Below are 21255 nucleotides of genomic sequence, written 5' to 3'. Positions count from 1 at the left end.
GTGTCCATTCCTTTAAGCTGCTCAAGGGAAGACAGCTACTCTTCCCCCATTTAAGTATAAAAACCATGGAGGCCTTCACACCTCTTGGATCTCAGCAGAACACCAGTTACAAGCACGTGCTTTGCCAACTTCAGATAGCGTTGGTAGGGAGGTAAAAATCCAAGTTTACCTTGAGCAACACCACGGAAAGGATGCGTCGTTTGTACGCTGCAAAGTCACAGAAGGGAACAAAAAGGTTTCTAAGCTCAACAACAAAATAAGGGTGAGGTCAGGCAAATGTTTTAGCAGGTGCTTCAAGTACCCAGAACCAAAAATGTGTTAAAACAACAAAAGCCCTTCAAAACCTCCACCTCCTCTTATTAAATTAAAATGACTTACAATAGTTTAATCGAGGAATTGAAAAAATTTTAAATGGGCCTTTTGTTTGTAATGTCTAAAGGTAGACTCCTATGCTCAGATATTAGTTCCTAAGAAATACGTTTTTTAAAGCCCTGACCTGAATTAGAAGTTCTGTCAACTTCAAGCCCTGATGTGGAGTAAGATCAGACTGAAATGATTCATGCAGGTTCAGTACATCTGTTATCATCGCAGCAGTTGGCAATATCACAATAAATACCGAAAAATCTGCTTATTAAATTTGCATACGGAATGCTTCCATCTCACATCACATACAGGCCTTGGAAGTATCTTTTTCAAAACAAACTGCTGAAATTTAGGACTTCTAACAGGTAAAACCTTTATATGAGTGAGATAGGAACAATGTCATAGCAATACAGTGCGAGACTGAAATTTGGAAATTCTCCTTCGAGTCTGCTGTAAGAAAGCCTCTTTGCGCAACCTCATGCACTTGCAATTCTGTGCCTTGGTACTTTGTACCACTTTCTTCTTGTCAAAGATTTGTGACAAATATTCAAGACTGCCTCTTGGCACTCTGACACTGAGCCATGTCATAATTCTAACAAACAGAAACAAATTTCTGAGTAATAAGAAGCTTAAACACAGGTACAAAACCCCTAACAGCAAATAAAGACTGTAGAAACTAGTAACATTTAATTAAAAAAAAAACAAACAGTAGATAACAGCAAAACTTATGTTTCACACAAAAAATATCTGCTGAGTTAAAAAATACTGTCACTTGATTGGAGACTACAAAAAAATATTTCACAGATTTTCTCCCAGTCTATTTGGAAAATGACAATATAATCACAGCCCAAACTTCCAGTAAAATTAAAAAAAAAAAAATTAAAAAAATCAAGAGTTCTAGATGAAGCAAATTATCACCCTCGGAGAAGTTGTGCGTACAGAAATCCTTCCCATGGTACTAAAAAAAAGTCACTGAATTGCATCCTGCAAATTAAACTTTCTAGCAGCTTAATTTGAAAGTGAGGCAGATAACACTAATAAAAAAAATAATTTTATAGTCCGAGATGGAACTTCAAAATTAGTTCATTTAATCATATCACAACACACAATTTGTATGAGGATGTAATCTGATTTCTGTATTCTCCCCGGTGTGGCATTTATCTGTGCAATGCTCTTGATACCAATTTCTAAAGCACCAGGCACACTCAGTTACAAATATAGCCAAGAAAGGATTAGTTTCATATGTACAATGATGAAAGTGATCCACTGGAAAGTTTGCTGCCTAACAATTCAGAGCACAGACTGTGATGAAAAGGACTACTGTGCCTCATGTTAACTGTATGACAAAGGATATTATATGGACTGCTGAGCAAACAAGGTAATATATTTCAAAATTATTTCTTCCACAGTTGGCACAGTGAACAAGATTCACTCCCATGCAATTTCACTGAAGACAACAGACTCAAATGTTATGAATATTTAAAACAGCTAACCACATACAAATCTAGATCAACATTAAATTAACTTAGAGAAAAAAAGTAATTTAAAATTTTTTAAAAAAATCAATAAATTAACACAGTCAAAAATAGAAATATTTGACATTAAACTAACCTACTGAGGCAATATTTAAAAGTGTCTGTAAAAACACTGGATGAAACTTGAATGCATCAATTGGCTGCAACTCCTCTCTGTCCTCATCTCTTGGAGACCTTCAGATTCTGATTTTCACCTCTCATGGAAAACATCTGAGCTGATGAAGGCTTTGAGATGAGTAAGGCAACTGAACAAAAGGCTGGCTGTTAGGAATGTTATAACTGAACCTTAGCTGCAAAGCAACAACAGCTGCAAGCATGCATCTGCATCTGTAACAACCACTACACTTTAAGCACAATTCTAGGCTTATAGCTGAAGTAGCAACTGCTTTATCTCGAGTTAAATCTCTATGCCATGGTTTAGACCCCTATACTACTTTTTAAAATTTTCCATATTCTCAAAAACTAGCACACAATGCTCCTATTTAAACTCTCTATTCATGCCAATGAAAAAAAAAAAAAAAGCAACAATCTATGCTCTCCAGCTTTCACTTAAACCTGAAACTGCCATTTTTTGGGTTTCAGGCCCTAGCAGATTCTTTTCTTCTATTAAATTTAATCAAATGCTTTTTCAATGATAGATTGCATCACTTCAAAGACTTGGAAATGTTAGATAAGGTGAAGAGTCAGAGAAAAGCTATTGGGAGTTTACCTGAGAGGCTGTTCCAAAAATACCACACACACACGCTTTGATATTAGTGACTAAAGCCCTTGAATTGTTCCCCAAAGCCCACCTTTGCTGTAATACCTACAAAACACTTGAGAACAATTAGCCAGCTGATGTGCTGTGAGCTTATTATACCATTTATAAATGACTCACTACACCCTTACACTCCGCTCCCCCCACTGCTGTCCGCGCCTCTAACCAAAATTCAGACTGCAAGGGCTCTGCAGAACAGATCACCTCTGTCGTGTCTGTGCAAGGATCGCAGCGTAAGCCCTGGCTCTAGACACCGCCTTATTGCAAAAGGTAACAAGAAATGTCATCGTGAAGGCATCAGGGTTTAGACAACCTTTGTTCTTAAAATTTCAGATGAACTAAGGAGGAAGTTGATCTTGAGAGGTTTGGACTGTGGGTGAAATACATTGAAAGCAGACCAAGATACGACTTAAATGTGCTTTGTAACAGGGCTCTCGAACCCAAACTAGGCAGCAACAGCAGGGGGTTCTGCCCCATCCACCCCAGGAACAGGTACACGCTACAGCCATGGGAGGAGGCCCTGTCTGCCAGCAACGAGTGCCGACAAGCACAAGCCATGCCAGCAGTGCTCCATCCTGCCGCTCTGCTCTCTCTTTCCTTCACTGTTTCTTCACTGGCAGGCTCACAAGACTGTACTGGAGTAAACGTGGGTGGGCAGCAAGCAGGATGGTCTGTAGGAATCGTTGCACGTGACAGGACAGACACAAGCTGTCACCCTCCAGGGCAAAGCACAAAGACGAGAGGCCGGGGCTCCTGACAGACAGAGAGGAGGGTATGGGTGTGCTTGCGGGGGGAGAGTACTAAACTAGAGGATGATCTTGATCTGTCACAACAGTAGACCTGAAACCATTTAACAAAAACACTGAGTCTTCCCTTTTGGCCAAGAGAATTACCCTAATTCTAAAAAAAAAAAAATAAATAAATAAATTTTAAAAATTTAAAAAAATCAAAGTATTTTTTCATTCCCACTATGACTAACAGCACACCCCAACTGTCACACACGAGCCCACAGCAGTCCAACGCACTGACTGGAAGCGCACCGGCGTATAACCAGCTCTCAGACCAGAGGTGTGGTGGGCGATACCCCTGTACCAGGGACAGGGTGGGATAAGAGGATGCAGACTGTAATTCATTATTACAGGAATACTTGGTTCTCTTTCATTTTCCAATATGGCATCAGTAAAAAGACAAGGATATTCTTTAGGAAAAATTAATCAATTTGAGGGCCGTACTGCCTTCTTAACAGCATTAGAGAACTCAAAAATATTTAATCTAAGCTAGCTTGAAAAAGCTAGCTGTGGTCAATGAGATTTTGTTTCTCAGATACTGACTCTGTTTGACCAGTTAGATATGCGTTTGCCAACAGGATTTAGCTCCTGCTATATTCGAACCATCTTTAATCCCACGAAGGCTAAAGAAAAATGTCTCTGATTTAGCTCTGTGCACTTATGAATAACTCAAATACTACAGTTAAATTTACAGCATAGTTCCCTTAGCTGTTTAGAAGACAATTGTTTTCTTTGCTTTCCCCTTAAGTTCTAGTATGCAAAATATCAGAAGAATTTAGATTAAAAAAAAAAAAGGGCACATGTTATTTTTAAAGTTGTTCTTGAGAAAATTTCCACATACAAAACCGTGGCATTTCTCCACTGGTTTGAGAATAATTTTCACATGTTGGCATCATCCTCGAGTGGCTGCCACAACTCTGGTATCACAAAGCAACATGTATTTTCTCTTAGCTTATCAAAACACATTTTATTTAACTGCTAAATTTGGTCTGATCCAAGTTTTTCTTCTTACTTCACAACAAACAGGAAAGTGTAGATGCCGTACTCTGACTGCACACATGCATCCTACCAGAGAAACGAGGCACAGAAGCCAGATCAGTCCTCCTAAGCATACGACTGTTCAGATCACATTGCTGCACCCATGGCTCAGTAAGACTTTAAGTTCACGCTAAAATGTTCACATTGTTCACTCCTGTTCTAGAAGTCCTGTCTAGGTAGCACTGGAAAACAAATTGTTTGGCCCCTTCTGTTATGATGCTGGAACATTGTGTCAATATACTTTGGCATATATTTAAAAATCCCTGTAATATACCATATACTATGACATTTCCACTTCAGATCTATCATTTACATGTGAAGCACGAATCTCGAAAGAACCTAGTAAAGCTGTAAGAAAGACTACATTTTGCCGAAGCTCTCAGACACCCACTCCATTCAGTCACACCAGCTGGAGAGGTAAGTGTCAAGATACAGCTTTATTCTTAAAAATGAATATGGAGGTGAAACTCCACAGCCTCCTCCACAGCAACAATTTTTTAAAGTGAAATCACAATGGTATGTGCTCCCGATTCTTCTATGTCAGCAGCATTTCTCAGAAACCTTTTTGCAAATCTGGACATCTTAAAATCATATTTAACTTATTTTGCAATTTACGGAATTGTCCCTGCACTTCCCAGTCCAGCTGATAGACGTCTCAGACATGACATCCATTGGAAGATCTTTTGCTCCTAGAGGCAGAGGAGTCCTTAGCTACCCTCTGTCTAGCGCAAGAGGCACAAATAGCCCCCGAGAGACGCTTAAGCCCCTTCTGAAAGACACTGTTGGAGAGACTGTAAATGACACAGTTGCAGAAACTGTTGCTAATGGCAAGCCAAGTGGTCAAGAAGGATGCAACGCGGTTACTATAGACATTGGAGCTCTCCAGCAGAAAATAGATTATGTAGGGCAACCAGAGGATGTAGAAGACACTGGTGATGCGGAAAAGGACCATGGCATAGCGCTTGTCCGGGCAGGGCTGTGCCTCCCCAGCCTCCCCATCCTGCGAGCTGAAGCGCACTCGCCTCTCGTTGATCTCCTTGGTGTGTTGCTGGCAGATGCGGAAGATGTTGAAGTAAGTGAAGCAGACTATGAAAGCAGCCGGGGCGTAGAGCATCACCACAATGAAGAGAGTAAAATAGGGATCGGTGTTCCAGGAATTGGCACACCACTGAAACACATCCCCGTGATATCCAGGCTTTCCCCAGTAAAAGGAGGGTAAGAAGACCAGGCAGGAGTACAGCCAAATGACCAGTATGCAGATTCGAAGTCTCCATGGGGTAACGAGCGTGTTGTAGGTCAGCGGCTTCGTGATGGCAATGTATCTGTCAATACTAATGCATGCCAAAGAGGCCATGGAGACGCTCTTCAGCACTGACACCACATAACCAAAGATTTGGCAAACCAAGGACTCACTCAAAACAATAGGGTAGTGCAGCAGAGACAAAGAAGGCACCAGACAGCTCACGCCCACCAGGAGGTCAGCATACGCCATAGTCTGGATGAAGTAGCTGGTGGTGTGATGGTTCAGCAGAGGTGCACAGTGAAAGACAAATATCACAATAATGTTGCCCGAAATAATCAGCACCATGAGGAACACAATAATAACCACTTCCAGGAGGCAAAAATTGATGGTCTCCAAATAGCTAATGGCCAGGAGACAGAACGGCCGGCCACTCTGGTTGCCAACCAAAGAGGAGTTCATCTTGAGCACTGCAGTGATCTCTTTACTTCATGCTCCTGCCTGCTGCCTGCAGCCACTCCAGGCAGCTGCTGTCATTGCGGCTGGTGCTGTGTGTGTAGCAATGTCAAAACCGGAGCTCCGGTCCCCAGGGCTGCTCCAGATGCTGCTGCTGTGCATTGTCTGCAGCACAACTCCCCTTTAAATCCGGCTCCCCGCCGCTACCGGTGCACCGGGACCCAGCAGCAGTCATGTCAGCAACTTCACACACGCACAGGGGAGAGGGCTGCTATTAGAGCCCTCCTGGGTGGGCTGCCTCGCCGAGGAGGGCCGAGGGGCTGGGGGAAGAGGGAGAAGGAACCTTCACCGACTCAGGACGAGAGTCCTCCCAAAGGCTGACAGGAGAGAAGGGGAAAGTGTTTTACAAAACCGCCTCTCCCCCCTCCACCCCCACGCCCTGCTACGGCCGTTCCCCGCCACCGCCTGCCCCCGCTCCCGGCCGGGGCTCCCGCCGCGCCTCCTTCCCCCCCGTCCACCCCCCAGTGCCGGGGCTCCGGGCTCCGGCCGGTGGGGAACGCGGGGAGCCTTTTCCGGGCGAAGGAGCCTCCCCGAAATTCCTGCCGCCGGCCATCCAGGCGGAGGGATGCGCGGCGGCAGGGAGGGGAGAGGAGGGGAGGTGGTGGTGGAGGGGGGGGTCCAGCCCTTCTCTCTCCTGGCTCCATTTTGCACGGCGCTTTTGTTCGCCGCCTCTCCCGGCCCGAGTCGCTCTGGCCCCCGCCGCCCGGCCCAGCCCGGCCCGGCCCGGGGTGCAGCCCTGCCCCGCCGGCCCGGCCCTTACCTGCCGCAGGGGAAACAAAAGCCCGGAGCATCCTCGGCCGAGCGCCGGCAACGGGCGGCGTGTGTGCTCCGGCCGCGGCGATGCGGAGCCGGGGGGAGGGGACGGCGGGGAGGAAGGGGAGGGAGGCGGGCAGGAGCGGCGGGGGAGGGCGCGGCGCCGGCGGGGACCCGGCGGGGAGCGGGGGCCGCAGCCCCCCCCCCCCCCCCCTTCCCGGGCCGCTCCCCTCGGCCCGCCCCAGCGCCGCCGGGGGTGGGGTGGGGGAGCCCGGCAGCGCCGGCCGCAGCCTCGGGAATGCGGGTTTCCCACTCGGGAGGGCGGTGTCACGAGTGGCCGATGGCGGGAGGTGCCTCACCCGGCGCGACCCCGCAGCCTCCGGGAGGAGCGGCGGGTCCCGGCGGGAGATTCTGCCCTTGATATCCCGGTCCTGCAGACAGACACACCCCCACGCCCTGGCCCTGCAGACAGACAGACAGACACCGCACACCCTGCGCCTCCCCTCCGCACGGCAAAGGACAACCCTCCAAGCGAGGACCTGAATTCAAACACCGAGTCGTCATTTAAGGCTCTTCCATCCGAGCCCTTTTGGGGAAACACTCTGGAATAAGCGTGGCTTGAAAAGGGGGAGTTTGTGTTGCTTAGGAGACACTTGGAACCAAGGGCAAAGCTGGGAACTGTGTCCCACCATTAACCCAGATGTTGCACGGGGTAAGGAGGCACCTCCTGCACACGTATACACGAACCGCAAAGGCATCGCTATCCCCGACAGTCCCCGAGACGACCTACACCAGCTAGACAAACTAGAGAACCCGACAACATCCCAGAGAGCAAACACGCAGGAGGTTCGCAGCACAGCACTTAGACTCGCACCATAAACTCGTACCATCGCACGTATTTAACCAGAAAAACCTCTTTCGTGCACACAAGGCGAAGATGTCATAACAGCATACTGGTATCTCATCAGTTGTTTGTCAAGAGCGTTTTAGTCACTTGACACGCTGGAAAACACGTTTCTGTGGTATGTGGAAGCTCATTCTCGGACCCAGATACCAGACTGCTCCACTGCCACGGCTTAGGACTGGCCCATCGCTACAGGAATTGGTCTTTGAACTGATTAAACCAGTAAGAAACTGGAGTGAGGCTCTGCAGCAATTAAAGTCCTTTTGTCAAAAATGAAAGTGTGCAACTCGCATCCTTAGGAGTGTAAGTCCACACAGGGAATTCAACTGATACCAGCAAAGCCAAGGTTTCAGTTAACCTAAGCTAAACGTTTGTCATTCTGTGGAATACCTAATGCGAAATGGATTGCAGCCAAAGGTAGATCTCAAAGCAATCACACTGCAACGCTTAGGATTTTAGCTGACCTGTAAGTATAAAAAAAACATTTTATGATACAACTTGTACTGGTCAAAATCTGTGCTGGACAACAGGATGGCTTGGCAGATTTTCAGTTAGTCATGTGCAAAAGCCTGAAAACAAAAACTTGATTTTTCTGCCCTATCTTTACCCCAAAAAAGATCCCTTTACTATTGTCCTTCATTTTTGTTATAATTTATGGCATTTCTACTCATGGCAACTAAAGTACTAGAACTGTAGCTAGGAAACATAAACTTTGAATTAAATTTAGGCAAGGGTATTGTGGTTATACAAAAAACAAGCCATGATTGAATTACTGCTGGAGAAATGATCTCCTATCTTTCCAAAGCAGAGAATTATTTACATACCAATTGATTCAAATAGTATTTCTGGATCCTTAGGCATGAATAGACACATTATAAACATCCTTAAGAAAACAGCATACATTGAACTTTAAATATATCTCAGATATATAAAAATAAGGTTAGCATTGGAAATCCTGAGACTGACCAAAACAACATCTGGTTGCTGAAATTTCAAAACAAAAGATGCACCAGCAAATCAAAAACTCCTCAATGTTTAGCTTTTTATTACAAGTACAAGCTTAACTCCTATACAGCTGATGGGTATTTCTGTAGAAGAGAGATCTGTTTTTCCTTTAACTGACATTCTATTGTTTCTCCAAAGCTGAGAGTAATAACTCTGTTCAAAGTTCATGCCAACTTACTCCTGCTTGCTTAAAACACCCAAGCCCAAACCGGCAAGATCTCCAGTTAATTTTCTCAAGCAGCCCTGCACCAGAAACCAGACCGAAGTGGCCAACAAAGGGTATAAATTGCAACTGGAAGGTAACTGGGCTGGAGATAACCTGCTGCTACACCAGCTCTCTGCAGCCTACCGAGAAGAACCACTTCTAAAGACATTAAAATGTGTGGTTCAGGTGGCTGAGGTCTGCGAGAGACTGACGATTTCTGTGCTGTAGAGACCTCTCCAGCGATACAATACAACCTCATCTAAGACTGTTAAAAGGTATTCAAGAAATTCAGTTACAACGAGAACTCTTGGGAAAACTACTGCTTGTCAAAGATAATTAAACTTTTATCACCACGTGATCAAAACTAATCAAACAAGGGATCTGGAGGTTCAGGCACACTGACAGCAAGGCTACGTCATACTCCATACACCATGATTCACGATGTACGTTAGGTTTAATTTCAGTTGATTGTACACAATCATGGCCCTTCGTACTCCTGAAATTAAATGTATTCTTCTTAACTTATACGAACATATGGAAATGCGATTGTGATACAAGTGGAAAATAAGTGTTAACCACCCACAGCTAAAGTACTGTTACATTTTATGCCACTGATGAAGCAACACATTCAGTCAAGTAATGGTTGTGGCATTTTAATCTATTTCTTCATTAAAAACCAGTATCATTTGCACCAAGACAGATGAGTATATTTGGTAGACTTCTGTGTACTGTAATCCTCTACTCATGGAGACAAAAAAAGTGGAAGATAAGAAAGTGGGTAGCAAGAGTCCTGCTGTAAGAAAAACTGGAACAAGTTAATCTCTTAGCAGGCCTAGAATTCCTACCAGAAGTGGTGACCCCAGGGTAACATTCCAGGATACTCCTCCTGCCACTGGATTATTTTATTTTACTTGTGCCACAAGATGTCCCTCACGTCGTAATTTTCTTAATATAGTGTATTTATCTGGTACAACAGTTCATGGTTTTTTCCTTTCTACATTATTTCCTCCCACACAGACCTATATCCAAAAGCTTTTATTTTCTCCTCAATATTGTAAATGTCAGGTTCTTAAAATTTTGGTATTATGAAGTACTTCTCCACTGAGAGATCGCCACTGAGAGATTCAGTAGCTGTATTAATCCTTTTTAAAAACCTTGTCTGAAAAGTGGCTATTGTCTATTTTTCTTTGTATCATGACTATTTTTTTTTTAACCTGTGTGTCTCGCTTTACGAGTTTTCTACTCAACAATACTTTCCATCCACCTATGACTGTCAAAAACATTGATTATTTTTCCTGAAGGTGTCCATTAATACCTGGAGCGAGTCCCCATGTCTCTTCCACCTTGCAGTGGCTGGAAGCCTGAAGATTAACAGCCATAGCCATGATTGCCAAAGTCCTACCAGGAACAGATGCCTCACAAAGGGATTGTCTAGATCATTTTACCTAGAGTTTGCTTTCTGTCCCCAGTAGGGACATGACCTTAATTCACTGGGCTGGCTTTCATCCACACTCCCCACCACTAGCATGGCAATCTGGAGTTGCTAAAAGCTTTATTATTCCACACAGATGGTGTGCAAATTCTCAAAAGTAATTTGTGGAAGAACCACAATGGTGAAAGTTAGACACTACCGCAATAACAAAAGCACAAAGTACAAAAACCCAGCTAGAGTTTATCAAAGAAATAAGGATCAAATAATTAATAATGATGACTAGAACACAACGAGTACACCATGCAGCACAGTTTCAATGCCATTTTTAGTGTACAAGTCAGATTCAAGAAGAGACCTAGACACAGCCTTCAGAGGTAGAACACAACAGAAGACATTTCCTTTTCAATCAGCCAGTAGCCACATGTCAACAGTAAACAAAAAGCTATCCTTGCAGCAGTTAATTTGCAGAAGAAAGCAAAAAACACAGATTTGCCAAGCACCAGGGGCCAGAACTGCACAGGAAAACAAACACCAGAAGAAATACTGGGGCGCCTCCATCCAACACCCTGCACACAAGGGGAAAAAAAAAAAATCCCTGAAAGAGGCCAGAAGCTTTTGAAGCAGCTGTCACCACAGATCCTTATTAATTTGGGACTGTGCTGCCGCATGGGGTCATGAAAAGCCTGACAGAAATCAAACGCAGCTACAGGAATAGAGGTCAACATTAAGAGAGAAGGGGCACTGGATTATGAGTACACCAACAGGCTTACTGCATCTCCTACTTGCACTGAAGAGCAAAGGTTTTACATCAACTCCTTGTGCTTCTGCTCTACGCCACAGCAGCTATTCTCAGATAAACCATTTTCAATGCATGGTAATGCAAATAATTGCACACCTGCCAGGGAAGAATTTGTATTAGTGACATGCAAAACGTGGCCAAGCATTATGAGAGTGGTAAAACAATATAAGGGACCCTTGCCTTCACAGAATTAATAGCTTTCTTTTTCCCCCCAGACACGTTTACTCCTGTGCATTGCTGCATATTGACTGTAACTGAGCTACTATTTTCAGAGCAGTAAGAATTAGTCACATCACAACTCCAAAATTATCAAATAATCTATGAAAAGTATGAAATACAAAATGAAACTAAAGTGCAATCCAGCATTATTATACCATCAGTACATACTATATACGAGTCTGCCAATGTTACCTTCCTGGGTCTTGAATTCATGTTCTCATCAGCCTCCCAAACAATTTTGCATTTGGTGCCTGTTCTCATCTTTAGCACTTCCATGCAGCCACTGATAACCTTTTCTGAAACCTTACACTTCTTCCACTGTCTGAAGATTGAAGAAATCACAGTTCCACTGTGAACCACCCAGCAACTCAAAGCACCAACCTTTGTCCATTCCACAGAAAGTGTCCCAGCCCATTTTCATATTTAAATCACAGTAAGACAAACAGCCACAGCAGTGGTCTCCTATGGCAGTTCCAGGTTAAAGGAGACTTTGTTTTCATTTGGTTGAGCTGGTTATTGTAGCATGCTGGTAGGATCCTACAGACCTCATATGACTACAGCGGAGCCTGAAAATAGTCATTCAGTACTCATTTTCTTTCATTATTTAAATTCTTAAATAGTTTCCACTCTGAATGACCACTGCAGGTATGGCCAGTCCTTTTGCTGCAGAACACGGTGCTGGATCAGCCTACTCTCCCTTTTACTTGGGCTCTAGAGATGCTTCCAACACATTAGATGAAGGTTATTTCCTTTGTCTCTGCCAAATGTAAACGAGCAGAAAGGTTTCACAGGTTTAAAAATGCAACGTTACACTATTGCTTTCTAGATCACAAAGATAGTAGCAGTACATGTCACCAACTGTGCCACAAAGAGATCATCTTTTCCACTCTGATACCAAAACATTGAAACAGAGAAACAAGTGATGCTGTCAACTACTCACTAGGCAATTAAAATAACACAACAGCGTAACTGTGATACACTCCTTGCCAGAGCACTCAACCTCCACATTATTTGTATGATTTATTCACCATAAAATCCAAAAAATGTTATAGTTCTACAATACATATACCAATATTAAGGAATTCAGACCAAGTTTCTTCTATATTCAATAAGCATGTGCAAGAATTTATGGCAGAACATTTTTAGCTAATCTAACACAATTCATTCAATCATGTAGGATCCTTCCTGCATGATTCCAGCAGAAACCAAGTTTAATTTCAGAAGCCCTCTTGCCCTCAGAATAAGGTCTTTAATTGTTCCTTGCGAATCTGTGCCATCAGAATATAGATATACAAAGGCTGATTCAGTTGTTTTGCTTTTCTAACTGGTGAATAATTAATTTCTGTTATATTTGTACTAAAGGTGCATCACCGATAATTTCTAATTTAGTCCTTCTAGACTTGCAGGTTTGATGAGAACAGTAAAATAGAATGTATTTATATAGATAATGATCAAAACCAAATTAACATAACGGTTTTCTGGATAAGGAAGTGACATTTCATTTTGTGGTCCATTTGTTACTCTAGAACTTTGAGAAACACCAAATGATGTCTGTATATACGATTCTTATCTTCTATTCCTACGTTACCGAGGTCAGCATTCAAGATGAGAAGTTAAAAAACTGCTGTCTAGTGCAAAAATGTCCAAAGTGTTGTTTTTCTCCTATCAAAAAAGGCTGCAATTTCAACTAGCATTGGATTTTTAGCATAAATGTGAAGACAATACAGCAAAATTCAGCTTTCATTCAGGAAAGACGAACAAGCAAAGGAAATGAGCTCCCTGAATCTCTGTCAATTATGAAAGCAATTAATAGAATACTAATTTTTGACAAACTCTCAGAACTCATTCGAGTGAAACAGAAGTAGGACTATTACTAAGAATGTACTCTAAGTAGAGATAATGCCACAACTAGCAGTGCCTGTTAGGGTCTTCTCTTGGAGGGAGGATTGAATTATACTCACTAGTTGATACACTAGATACAGATACACACAAACCTTTAGCAAGAGGGTGCGCACTCAGAAGCTTCTGTATTTCCATTCCTTAACATATGGGGGGAAAAAAGATGAAAAAAAGCATTCTACCTTTGTGATGAGAATTCGGTACTTCTCCACCAGGTGATCGTTATTATGACACCCTGCCAGCAGCTGCCACACTTCTCCTCTCAGGGCCTCAGGGACTCCACTTCTCACCAGCGCTGACAATGTCTTTGGCCTCACACTCAAATTGAGGTGCCTGGGTGTAGGTGAAGGCACTGTTACTATTACCCAAACACAAATAAACTAGTACATGAGCAACAACTGGTGTGTAACAAACATGTCAAATGACAGGAATTTCAAGACAGTCCATATGTTGCCAGAGTAAGTGAAATTCAAGTCATGAAAAAAAAAAAAACAAACAACCCACAAACAGATTTGGAGAAGCACTTTCCAAATTATTTCCTCGATTCCCATTAAATTTAAATATAATATATAAAACACTCAGTGAACCAAAACACTCCTGCAAAACCTAGAACTGGAGGGCAGATACCATGCTGTGTAAGATTCCAAGCTCAAACTACACCAAAACTAGAATTAGTCTGCAGAATCATATACTGCTCTCCAAACCTCCCACACCCAAGCAGGCAGGTAACCTTCTCGGTGAGGGAGGAGAGAAGACAGGCAGAGCTATAAAAAAATCTCACATGGTTGTCTGACTACACCCATGCATTAAAGCAGCTTCCACTGTACAAGCTAGTCCCATCTAAACAGTTTTTTTCAAGTGAGACTGGTGACAGCTCATAAATTACAGCACTGTACGTTGTAAAAGCTAAACCTACATATAATTTATGCAGTTACAGAAAGTGAAGCTGTGGTTTATACATAAAACTCCCAAAAGATAGAGGCCTTAAATCAAAGAAATTACAACTTTTCTGCAATTACCAAACTTCCAGGTAAAATGATTAAGAGGACTGATAGACAAAGCCAGGCAAAAAAAGTGAACTTATGTCATATCAATCACATTATCTTCTTAACAATAAATCGGTATTTAATGTTTGTTAACAACCTAACAGATATACGGATGATAATTTTACACAGACAGGGACTCCTTGCTGCCTTTCTCCATCTACAGTGTTCCAACACAGCAACCTGGAGATTAGCAATGCAGACATTTAAATCAGTATATATTGCACAGAACTCAGTACCACAACATCCTCCTTCGCTTTATTTTCTCCAAACAAAATCAACTATAAGTAATATTTATATAATAGTTACATTTATAGCTATATACATTCATGTCTATAGAGTTATATATCATAGCATATCTATTTACATTCTTATCTATAGAATTATATATCATAGCATTAAGAGCACTTATTATATCTTTGTAATATATAAACATATAAAAACAGTTATATCAAATACTTGCAATATACAAAATATTCAATTTCTTTGTACCTATAAAACTGCTTTGACAATCTCAGACCAGAATAAGTACAACAGTAATTCCAGTGAATACAGCCATGAACTGCAAGGCTGTAGACTAAAAGCCACACACGACTACATTCTTCCAAACTATTTTCAAATGAGAAAATTGTGTGACTCAGCAGTTATGAAATATGAGCCAAATATTATTTAGAAATCACAAAATACCAATGCATATTTAATTACTATACAAATCTAATTACAGGATTCTAAAAAACTAGCATGAAACTACCTGAACTCTGATTTTTATGATTTTCAATCCTCTTATGTTAAAAGCTCAAGGATCATTACTTCCAAATACTCGTTTTTATTTAAGAAGGAAAGCCCTTTAACACATATTAAAGTTGTTGCCAGCATTAGCACAGAAGCACTTCATATCCTCTTAGAGCTGCCAAAACATTTTCAATGGGAGTCAGGTGGCTTAATTATCTTTGAGTTCTTGGAAGAATTACAAAAAAATTCAAGTTGAAAGAAACTTTCTCACAGCAGCAGATGCATAGAGCTCATCTGTTAAAGAGGTTTCTACAAGTCTAGGAAAGGGAGGGAAAAGGCATCATATATCATTTTACCACAGCCTTCCCCTTCTTACGAAAGTGTCCATTTCTGATGTCCGCTTTCTTACCAAATTAGTGCAATATATTAGTGCAAAACCAAACTGGAGGTAAAAGTACTTATTCAAATAAGTTCTAAGTAATTGAAGAAAATAAAAAATAATGCTAAATATATATAACCTATATAGAATCCTGGCTGAGTGGTCACATCAGTACTTTTCCTCATCTAAAGTACACAACTTACTCTAACCTCTGCTGTCCTACTCCTGTGATCTGATATTCTATTCAGATCTTTGATTTGCTGTACAGCCCTTGCCCTGCTCCTCAGTAACAGCAGGAAGCAGAAGGCAACGACTAAAGCCAGAGTCAAAATGCAGCATATTTGAGCTCAGTCTGATGTTGTGCCTGTCATCCCCCTTTGAGAAAACAACCAAAAAAAAACCCCAAAACTGAATTTTGCAATAATCAGCATCACTTTCTTAGAACTGCTCAGGCTACTCCAAGATGAATAAAAGATCCTTCATGAAAGGAGGACAGGTGTTGCATTAGCAACTTGACTGTCAAGAAACACTCTTCTTGTAAATTGGCATTTTCTAGGAAAAAAACAGAAGAGCTCGTGTACTTCCTTCTTGGCAGGCTCTGGAGCCATCTTCCTTTAGATAAGGGAGGAAAAGCATCTCTGCTATCCAAGTACAAATCTCCCATATTCTTAAGCTACAGTTACTAAGATATGACAGCTGCAGGAAAAATTGGCTGTGAACTACATCAGAATTACAAAGAGGAATGGAAGTGATCTATGCAAAATAAAGACAGAGCTGCATTTTCTTTATACTATTTAGTTTAGGTTTTCCTTTAACAAAACCCAGTGAAACTTACAGATAAGTAAAATACTCACTTTTAAGACATAACCACCTAAACACACAGCATAAGTGAATTTCTATAGAGTATTTAAGCATGCACTCAAAAATGAAAATACTTAAAACACCCTCCAGAGAAATCTGAAAACATGAAACCAGAGAATAAGGGGTGTTGTGGGGATGAAAGAAGATCAAGCCCACACTAATTCATCTCAACTGGCTCTTGGAAATAACAAAAACTCCGAGCAGAAGGAGCAAAGAGAATAAGAATATTCAGAATTGTAATTTTCAGAATGTGATTTTGCCACTTACCATTTGGACAACAGCTCTCCCCAAGTCTCAAGAATTTTTTCTGCGCACTCTTTGGAAACATCTCCAGAACCACTTAAGAGTGGTTCATCATTGTCTGCAGACAGAACAGAGGAGATGCTATGAGATTATCAGCCATTACTCTACCTTTATAGATGTAAATGTGGCTGTCTCAGCATGTGGCAAGAACTCCTCCCCCCCCAGTTGTGGATGCAGCGCTCGTGTGCTCAACACAGAGAAGGCAGAAGTAGACTCTTCTCGGAGGCACACACTGATGTGACAAGAGGCAGAAGACAAGCAGCAACATGTGAAATACTGGTCAAAAATCAGGAAAACAATTTGCCATGAACGTGGCCAAACTTATACAACGGCCCGGAGAAGTTGTGGAAACTTGATCACTGGAGATAGGAGACAGTCAAACCACAACAGGACAATGCTCGAACAATCTACCCAGCTGGATTCACACTGAACGAGAGGCACAATTACAGGCCTCCAGAGGTCCCTGCCCACTGAAGTAATTCTATTTTTCTACCTTAAACTTTTGGATGACTACAAAAATTCTCAGAGAGCACAACTTTCTGTATGTCAAAAGCTACAATACTATAAAAGCAAAATAGACAATAAAATCAACACGGTTCCACCGAGCAGCTGCAGACTCACCATGTTGTTGCAGATCCATGGAAGTCCACGAGGTATTTTACTTTTAACTGGTTTGTACTTTTACTTTGAAAGTTAATACTTTTTGGTAACTTTCTTGGCTTAAATTAAACAGCTTTTTGAATGAAACACGTTCAAAAACGCAGCGGAGGGAGAACATTAGCATAGTCACAGTAACTCTTTTTGAAACCAATACTATCTGATGTACTCCCAGATATTTTTAAACTCTCACAGTAAGTATATACAAACCCTACATTTCATTGATACAGTAGTCAACACTGGTTTTGCACTAATGAGGAAATACATTCTTTTTCACTAAATCTGTGCTTTCTCAACTGACACCTGAACTTGCCAGCAAACACTTGCAATGCTTCAAGTGGTATCAACTGTAAACACAGTATGTGTATATGTTCCTGGTCTACAAAAGAATACCACTGTGGTTTAGTGTAGTGGTTAGAGACTGCTCATGAAGGGTTAATTTTCAAACCATCTTTCTCCTCCTTCCCCCCTGCCTCCTGTGTCATCCCCCCTCCTCAAAAAAAAAGGGAAATTAAAGCACAGAAGTGAAACAATTCACCCAAGGCCACATAGAAGGCCAGTAGAGAAAGTGAAAAAGCAGGAACTCAAGTCATCTACATTTCAGCTCAGAGCTGTAAGGCCAGATGTTTATATACTCAGAACTAGTCCATATTTTGGTTTAAGAGAATTTTTAAAAAGCAGAAAAAAGATCTTGAAAATGCATTAAGTTTCAAGCTGGGCGGGTCCTGGTGTAGTTTTATGTATTACAGATGTCTATACTTGCCCCTGCACTAAAACATGCTGCTTGCTTACATTTCCAAATAATATCAGCTTCTCGTTTTTACTCTCAAATCTGTTCACAGCTGCTTGGGGAGGGGCAGAAGCTACAAGATAATCCCAAATTTTTAGCAGCCTCTTTTCACATTGTTCTAAATATATCACACTGGAGGCTTCATGAGGCCTGGGCTGAGAAAAGCATAGACACAGAAGTGTCAGACAAGGGAGAGGCTGATCCAGGAATGCAGGGCTACTGGTTATCGAATACTCACAGCATTAAAGCAAGAAAAAAAAATAATCAGCAGGCCAGATTCTGACTGGAAAGGATTTGACATGTTTCATAACTGTGTTATTTACCGACTGCCCTTTGTTTCAAAGTATACAAAGCATACAAAGCATACAACCCACTTACCTTCCTCTTCGTCATCCTCTGGAGGAGAAGGAATCATCGACCCCTGTGACCCAGACTGGGGCAGACGAAGAGAAGGGCTTGCTGTAGTTTTTCTTCTCTCCCTTTCAGATTCACTTTCTAGGCACACAACTTCATATAACGTGTCCGAGTTATTCTTTCTGTCCTTTTGCTTTATCTAGGAAACAAGAAGTTTCACTTTACTAAGAAAAGCTATACAAATACCCAGATTACTTCATAAGGCTCTACCTTTTCTTTCTGGAACAGGAGAGCTGAGAAACAATTTCCATCACATTCTACAGTGAGGAATGTTCAATCCTTGCAGCACACTTAATGCATCGTGCAGGCCTGCAAGTGTTTCTGTCCCTAATGCCCTAGAACGAGCCGTAAGCCCACCGCACCCAAAAGGCAGGAATATCTTAGAGCAGAAGTGTCATTCGGGTCTGCTTGCCGTAGGTAGATCATCTTTTCAACCATAACTGCACTGGACACAAATGCACAGATTTCTAAAGCTGCAAATGCATCTGTCCAACAAATGATCTAAGACAGCAAAGTTCCTTAACATGAAGCAGCTCTGCCTTTAAATAAAGATTAGCGGAAAATTAAAAGCAAAACTTTTAAGATTATGTCTGATTTCTTTCTTTAACTTTCTGCAGATACTGATGGTAGCAAAAGGAGAGTTTTAATAAAATTGTTCATATTTCTTTTCCCACCATGGCAATTGCCTTTAACGATGCTTCCAAGTCATGTATCTGTGTATACATTGCTGCAGGAACACAAATCGTTGAGGCCCAAAGTCTATTATGTGGCTCTGTTTTCTCCTTAATTTTCAATGCTTTGATACCTTCCTTTCCTTTAAAGGAAGATTCTTCTTTGTGAAGTGGTCCTAAAATTTTTACACAGTCTAAGGATTTAGAACTTTCATAAATACATAAAAATAGGGAGTAGAAAAGGAAAAGGTGAAGAAAAGAGGGAAATAAGATTTATAATTATACTCTACACTAAGCTCCCAGTGCTCAATTTTATCCTTTGGAGTATTAAAAATGAAGAGAAATGCATCAAAACTAAAAATGACTAAATCACTAAATGTAATCTGAGCAAATAAAATCCCTCTGCTTTCACCATTTCCGAATAAAGAAACACTGCCAAAGTAAGATAAGCCAATTTTACACAGCTGTATTTTTAATAGGCTAATCATGACTCCATAGAAACAGGTTTCCCTTCCAGGCTTATCAGGCAGTACATTCTATATTTGTTGCTTCCACTATGAATTTTGATAATCTTCCATTAGTAAACACTGGAAGTTGGATAACCTGACAGTGCCTGTGGAAAAAAAGAGAATTAGCTAAGTCACAATGCCTGTGAGTTTGGTAAGACAAAAGGTACAGAATTAACTAAGATAAGCTTCCTTTAAACCGCCAAACAGAAAAGGCACCTTTTGGAGGCTGTAGAATATTTATAGCCCAACAGCCTTAACTGTTCAACATCTCCATGTTCCACCTCAAAAATACCCTAAATAAAAACTGATCTCATCCACAAAGAATTTTTCCACCTTAAATTTTGAAGGAAAGTTTCCAAAATGTTTATTCATACTTTACATAAAAACTAGGACATACACAAAGAAGAATCCTTAGTGAATCTCATCTTTGCTACTACCAAGATGCCATTATTTGCTATCACTTTAAGACAAGTGCAAAAAGAACTAAAAAAAACCCTCTTAGGTCATTAAAAAACCTATTTAAACAAAAAGAACACCTATCAAGAAATCAGGACTCCAACTTTGCTTTTTTGGGCTGCACCCAGAATTATTAAGCCTTGAGAGAGCACATACATCCATGTTGTTATTTGCTTCTGTGTACTCCCTTTTCTTTAAACAGGACTTCCCTTTCAGAACAGTAACTTCTAAAGCAGGAGAATGGCAGCTACTTCAAGTTCATCATCTCTTTAGCGACTTGGACCTTCAACTTTCCAGCCTTATTTTGAGACCAAGTTATTGCCTTGTACTTTTATTTGGAATATCCTGGACAGTAATAATCCTTTCCTTTTCAGTGGATAGGGTAAAAAAGTAAGCTGGAAAAAACAGTAAAAGTTTTTAACGAGTTCTAGGGATTTTTTTGTGGTTGCTTGGATTTTCTTCCCCCACATACCCTTGGGGTATGTGTGAAATCTCTGATTCCAATAGACTTTCAACTAAAAATAATTTCTTTTCTAATTTCAGGTGGATGTTTGCTCATCTAAAAAAAAAAAGTTGGATTTGTATGATAAAATCAATTTAGTGACACAGCAGATAGCATGTCACCAGGCTTATATTAAAGCCATTTTTCTCTTAACCCTTAATTTTACATACTTACCCTACTATACCCTTATGCAAGCAACTCTCAGCATAGCTCTGGTTTGCAGATAAATCCTCTGTTCACTTCATTTCTGTGGTTTGGCTGGAAAATCCATAAGCCTCTATCAAAGCCGTCAAAATTTGCTTTGAAACAAGGACATCCAGCTTTTTGTGGGAACTTTAGATAGCCAGCAACAATTAGCATAGTGAAGGATAGCTTTTCTAAAATCGAAGAGCATTTATTGTACCTCTTCGATTCATGAGCAAAATGCTGACATATGAACATTAGTAAAGGTTTTACCAGTCATAGGGAGAAACAACCACAGTGAA

At 41.2% G+C, this 21255-nt stretch overlaps 2 protein-coding genes across 4 annotated transcripts in view; both read right to left on the bottom strand.

Moving 5' to 3' along the window:
- The window catches only part of RABGAP1 (RAB GTPase activating protein 1), a 74396-nt gene that overhangs the window by 29446 nt on the left and 23695 nt on the right, over positions 1-21255 (bottom strand). For all 3 annotated transcript variants that reach the window (XM_074845846.1, XM_074845844.1, XM_074845847.1), the window contains 3 exons: positions 18597-18771; positions 16736-16829; positions 13636-13786 (listed from right to left, as the gene is read on the bottom strand). In XM_074845846.1, the coding sequence (XP_074701947.1) occupies positions 13636-13786; positions 16736-16829; positions 18597-18771 (420 nt within the window). The remainder of the gene's footprint in view (positions 1-13635; positions 13787-16735; positions 16830-18596; positions 18772-21255) is intronic.
- On the bottom strand, positions 4904-7050 carry GPR21 (G protein-coupled receptor 21). Its single transcript, XM_074846118.1, has 2 exons — positions 6998-7050; positions 4904-6554 (listed from the first exon to the last, which is right to left on the bottom strand). Exon 2 carries the CDS (start codon positions 6181-6183, stop codon positions 5137-5139), a length of 1047 nt encoding a protein of 348 aa, XP_074702219.1. The 5' UTR covers positions 6184-6554; positions 6998-7050; the 3' UTR covers positions 4904-5136.

The sequence above is a fragment of the Strix aluco genome, chromosome 20 (assembly GCF_031877795.1).
Source record: "Strix aluco isolate bStrAlu1 chromosome 20, bStrAlu1.hap1, whole genome shotgun sequence".
NCBI lineage: Eukaryota > Metazoa > Chordata > Aves > Strigiformes > Strigidae > Strix > Strix aluco.
This window is presented reverse-complemented; position numbering and strand designations above follow the sequence as displayed.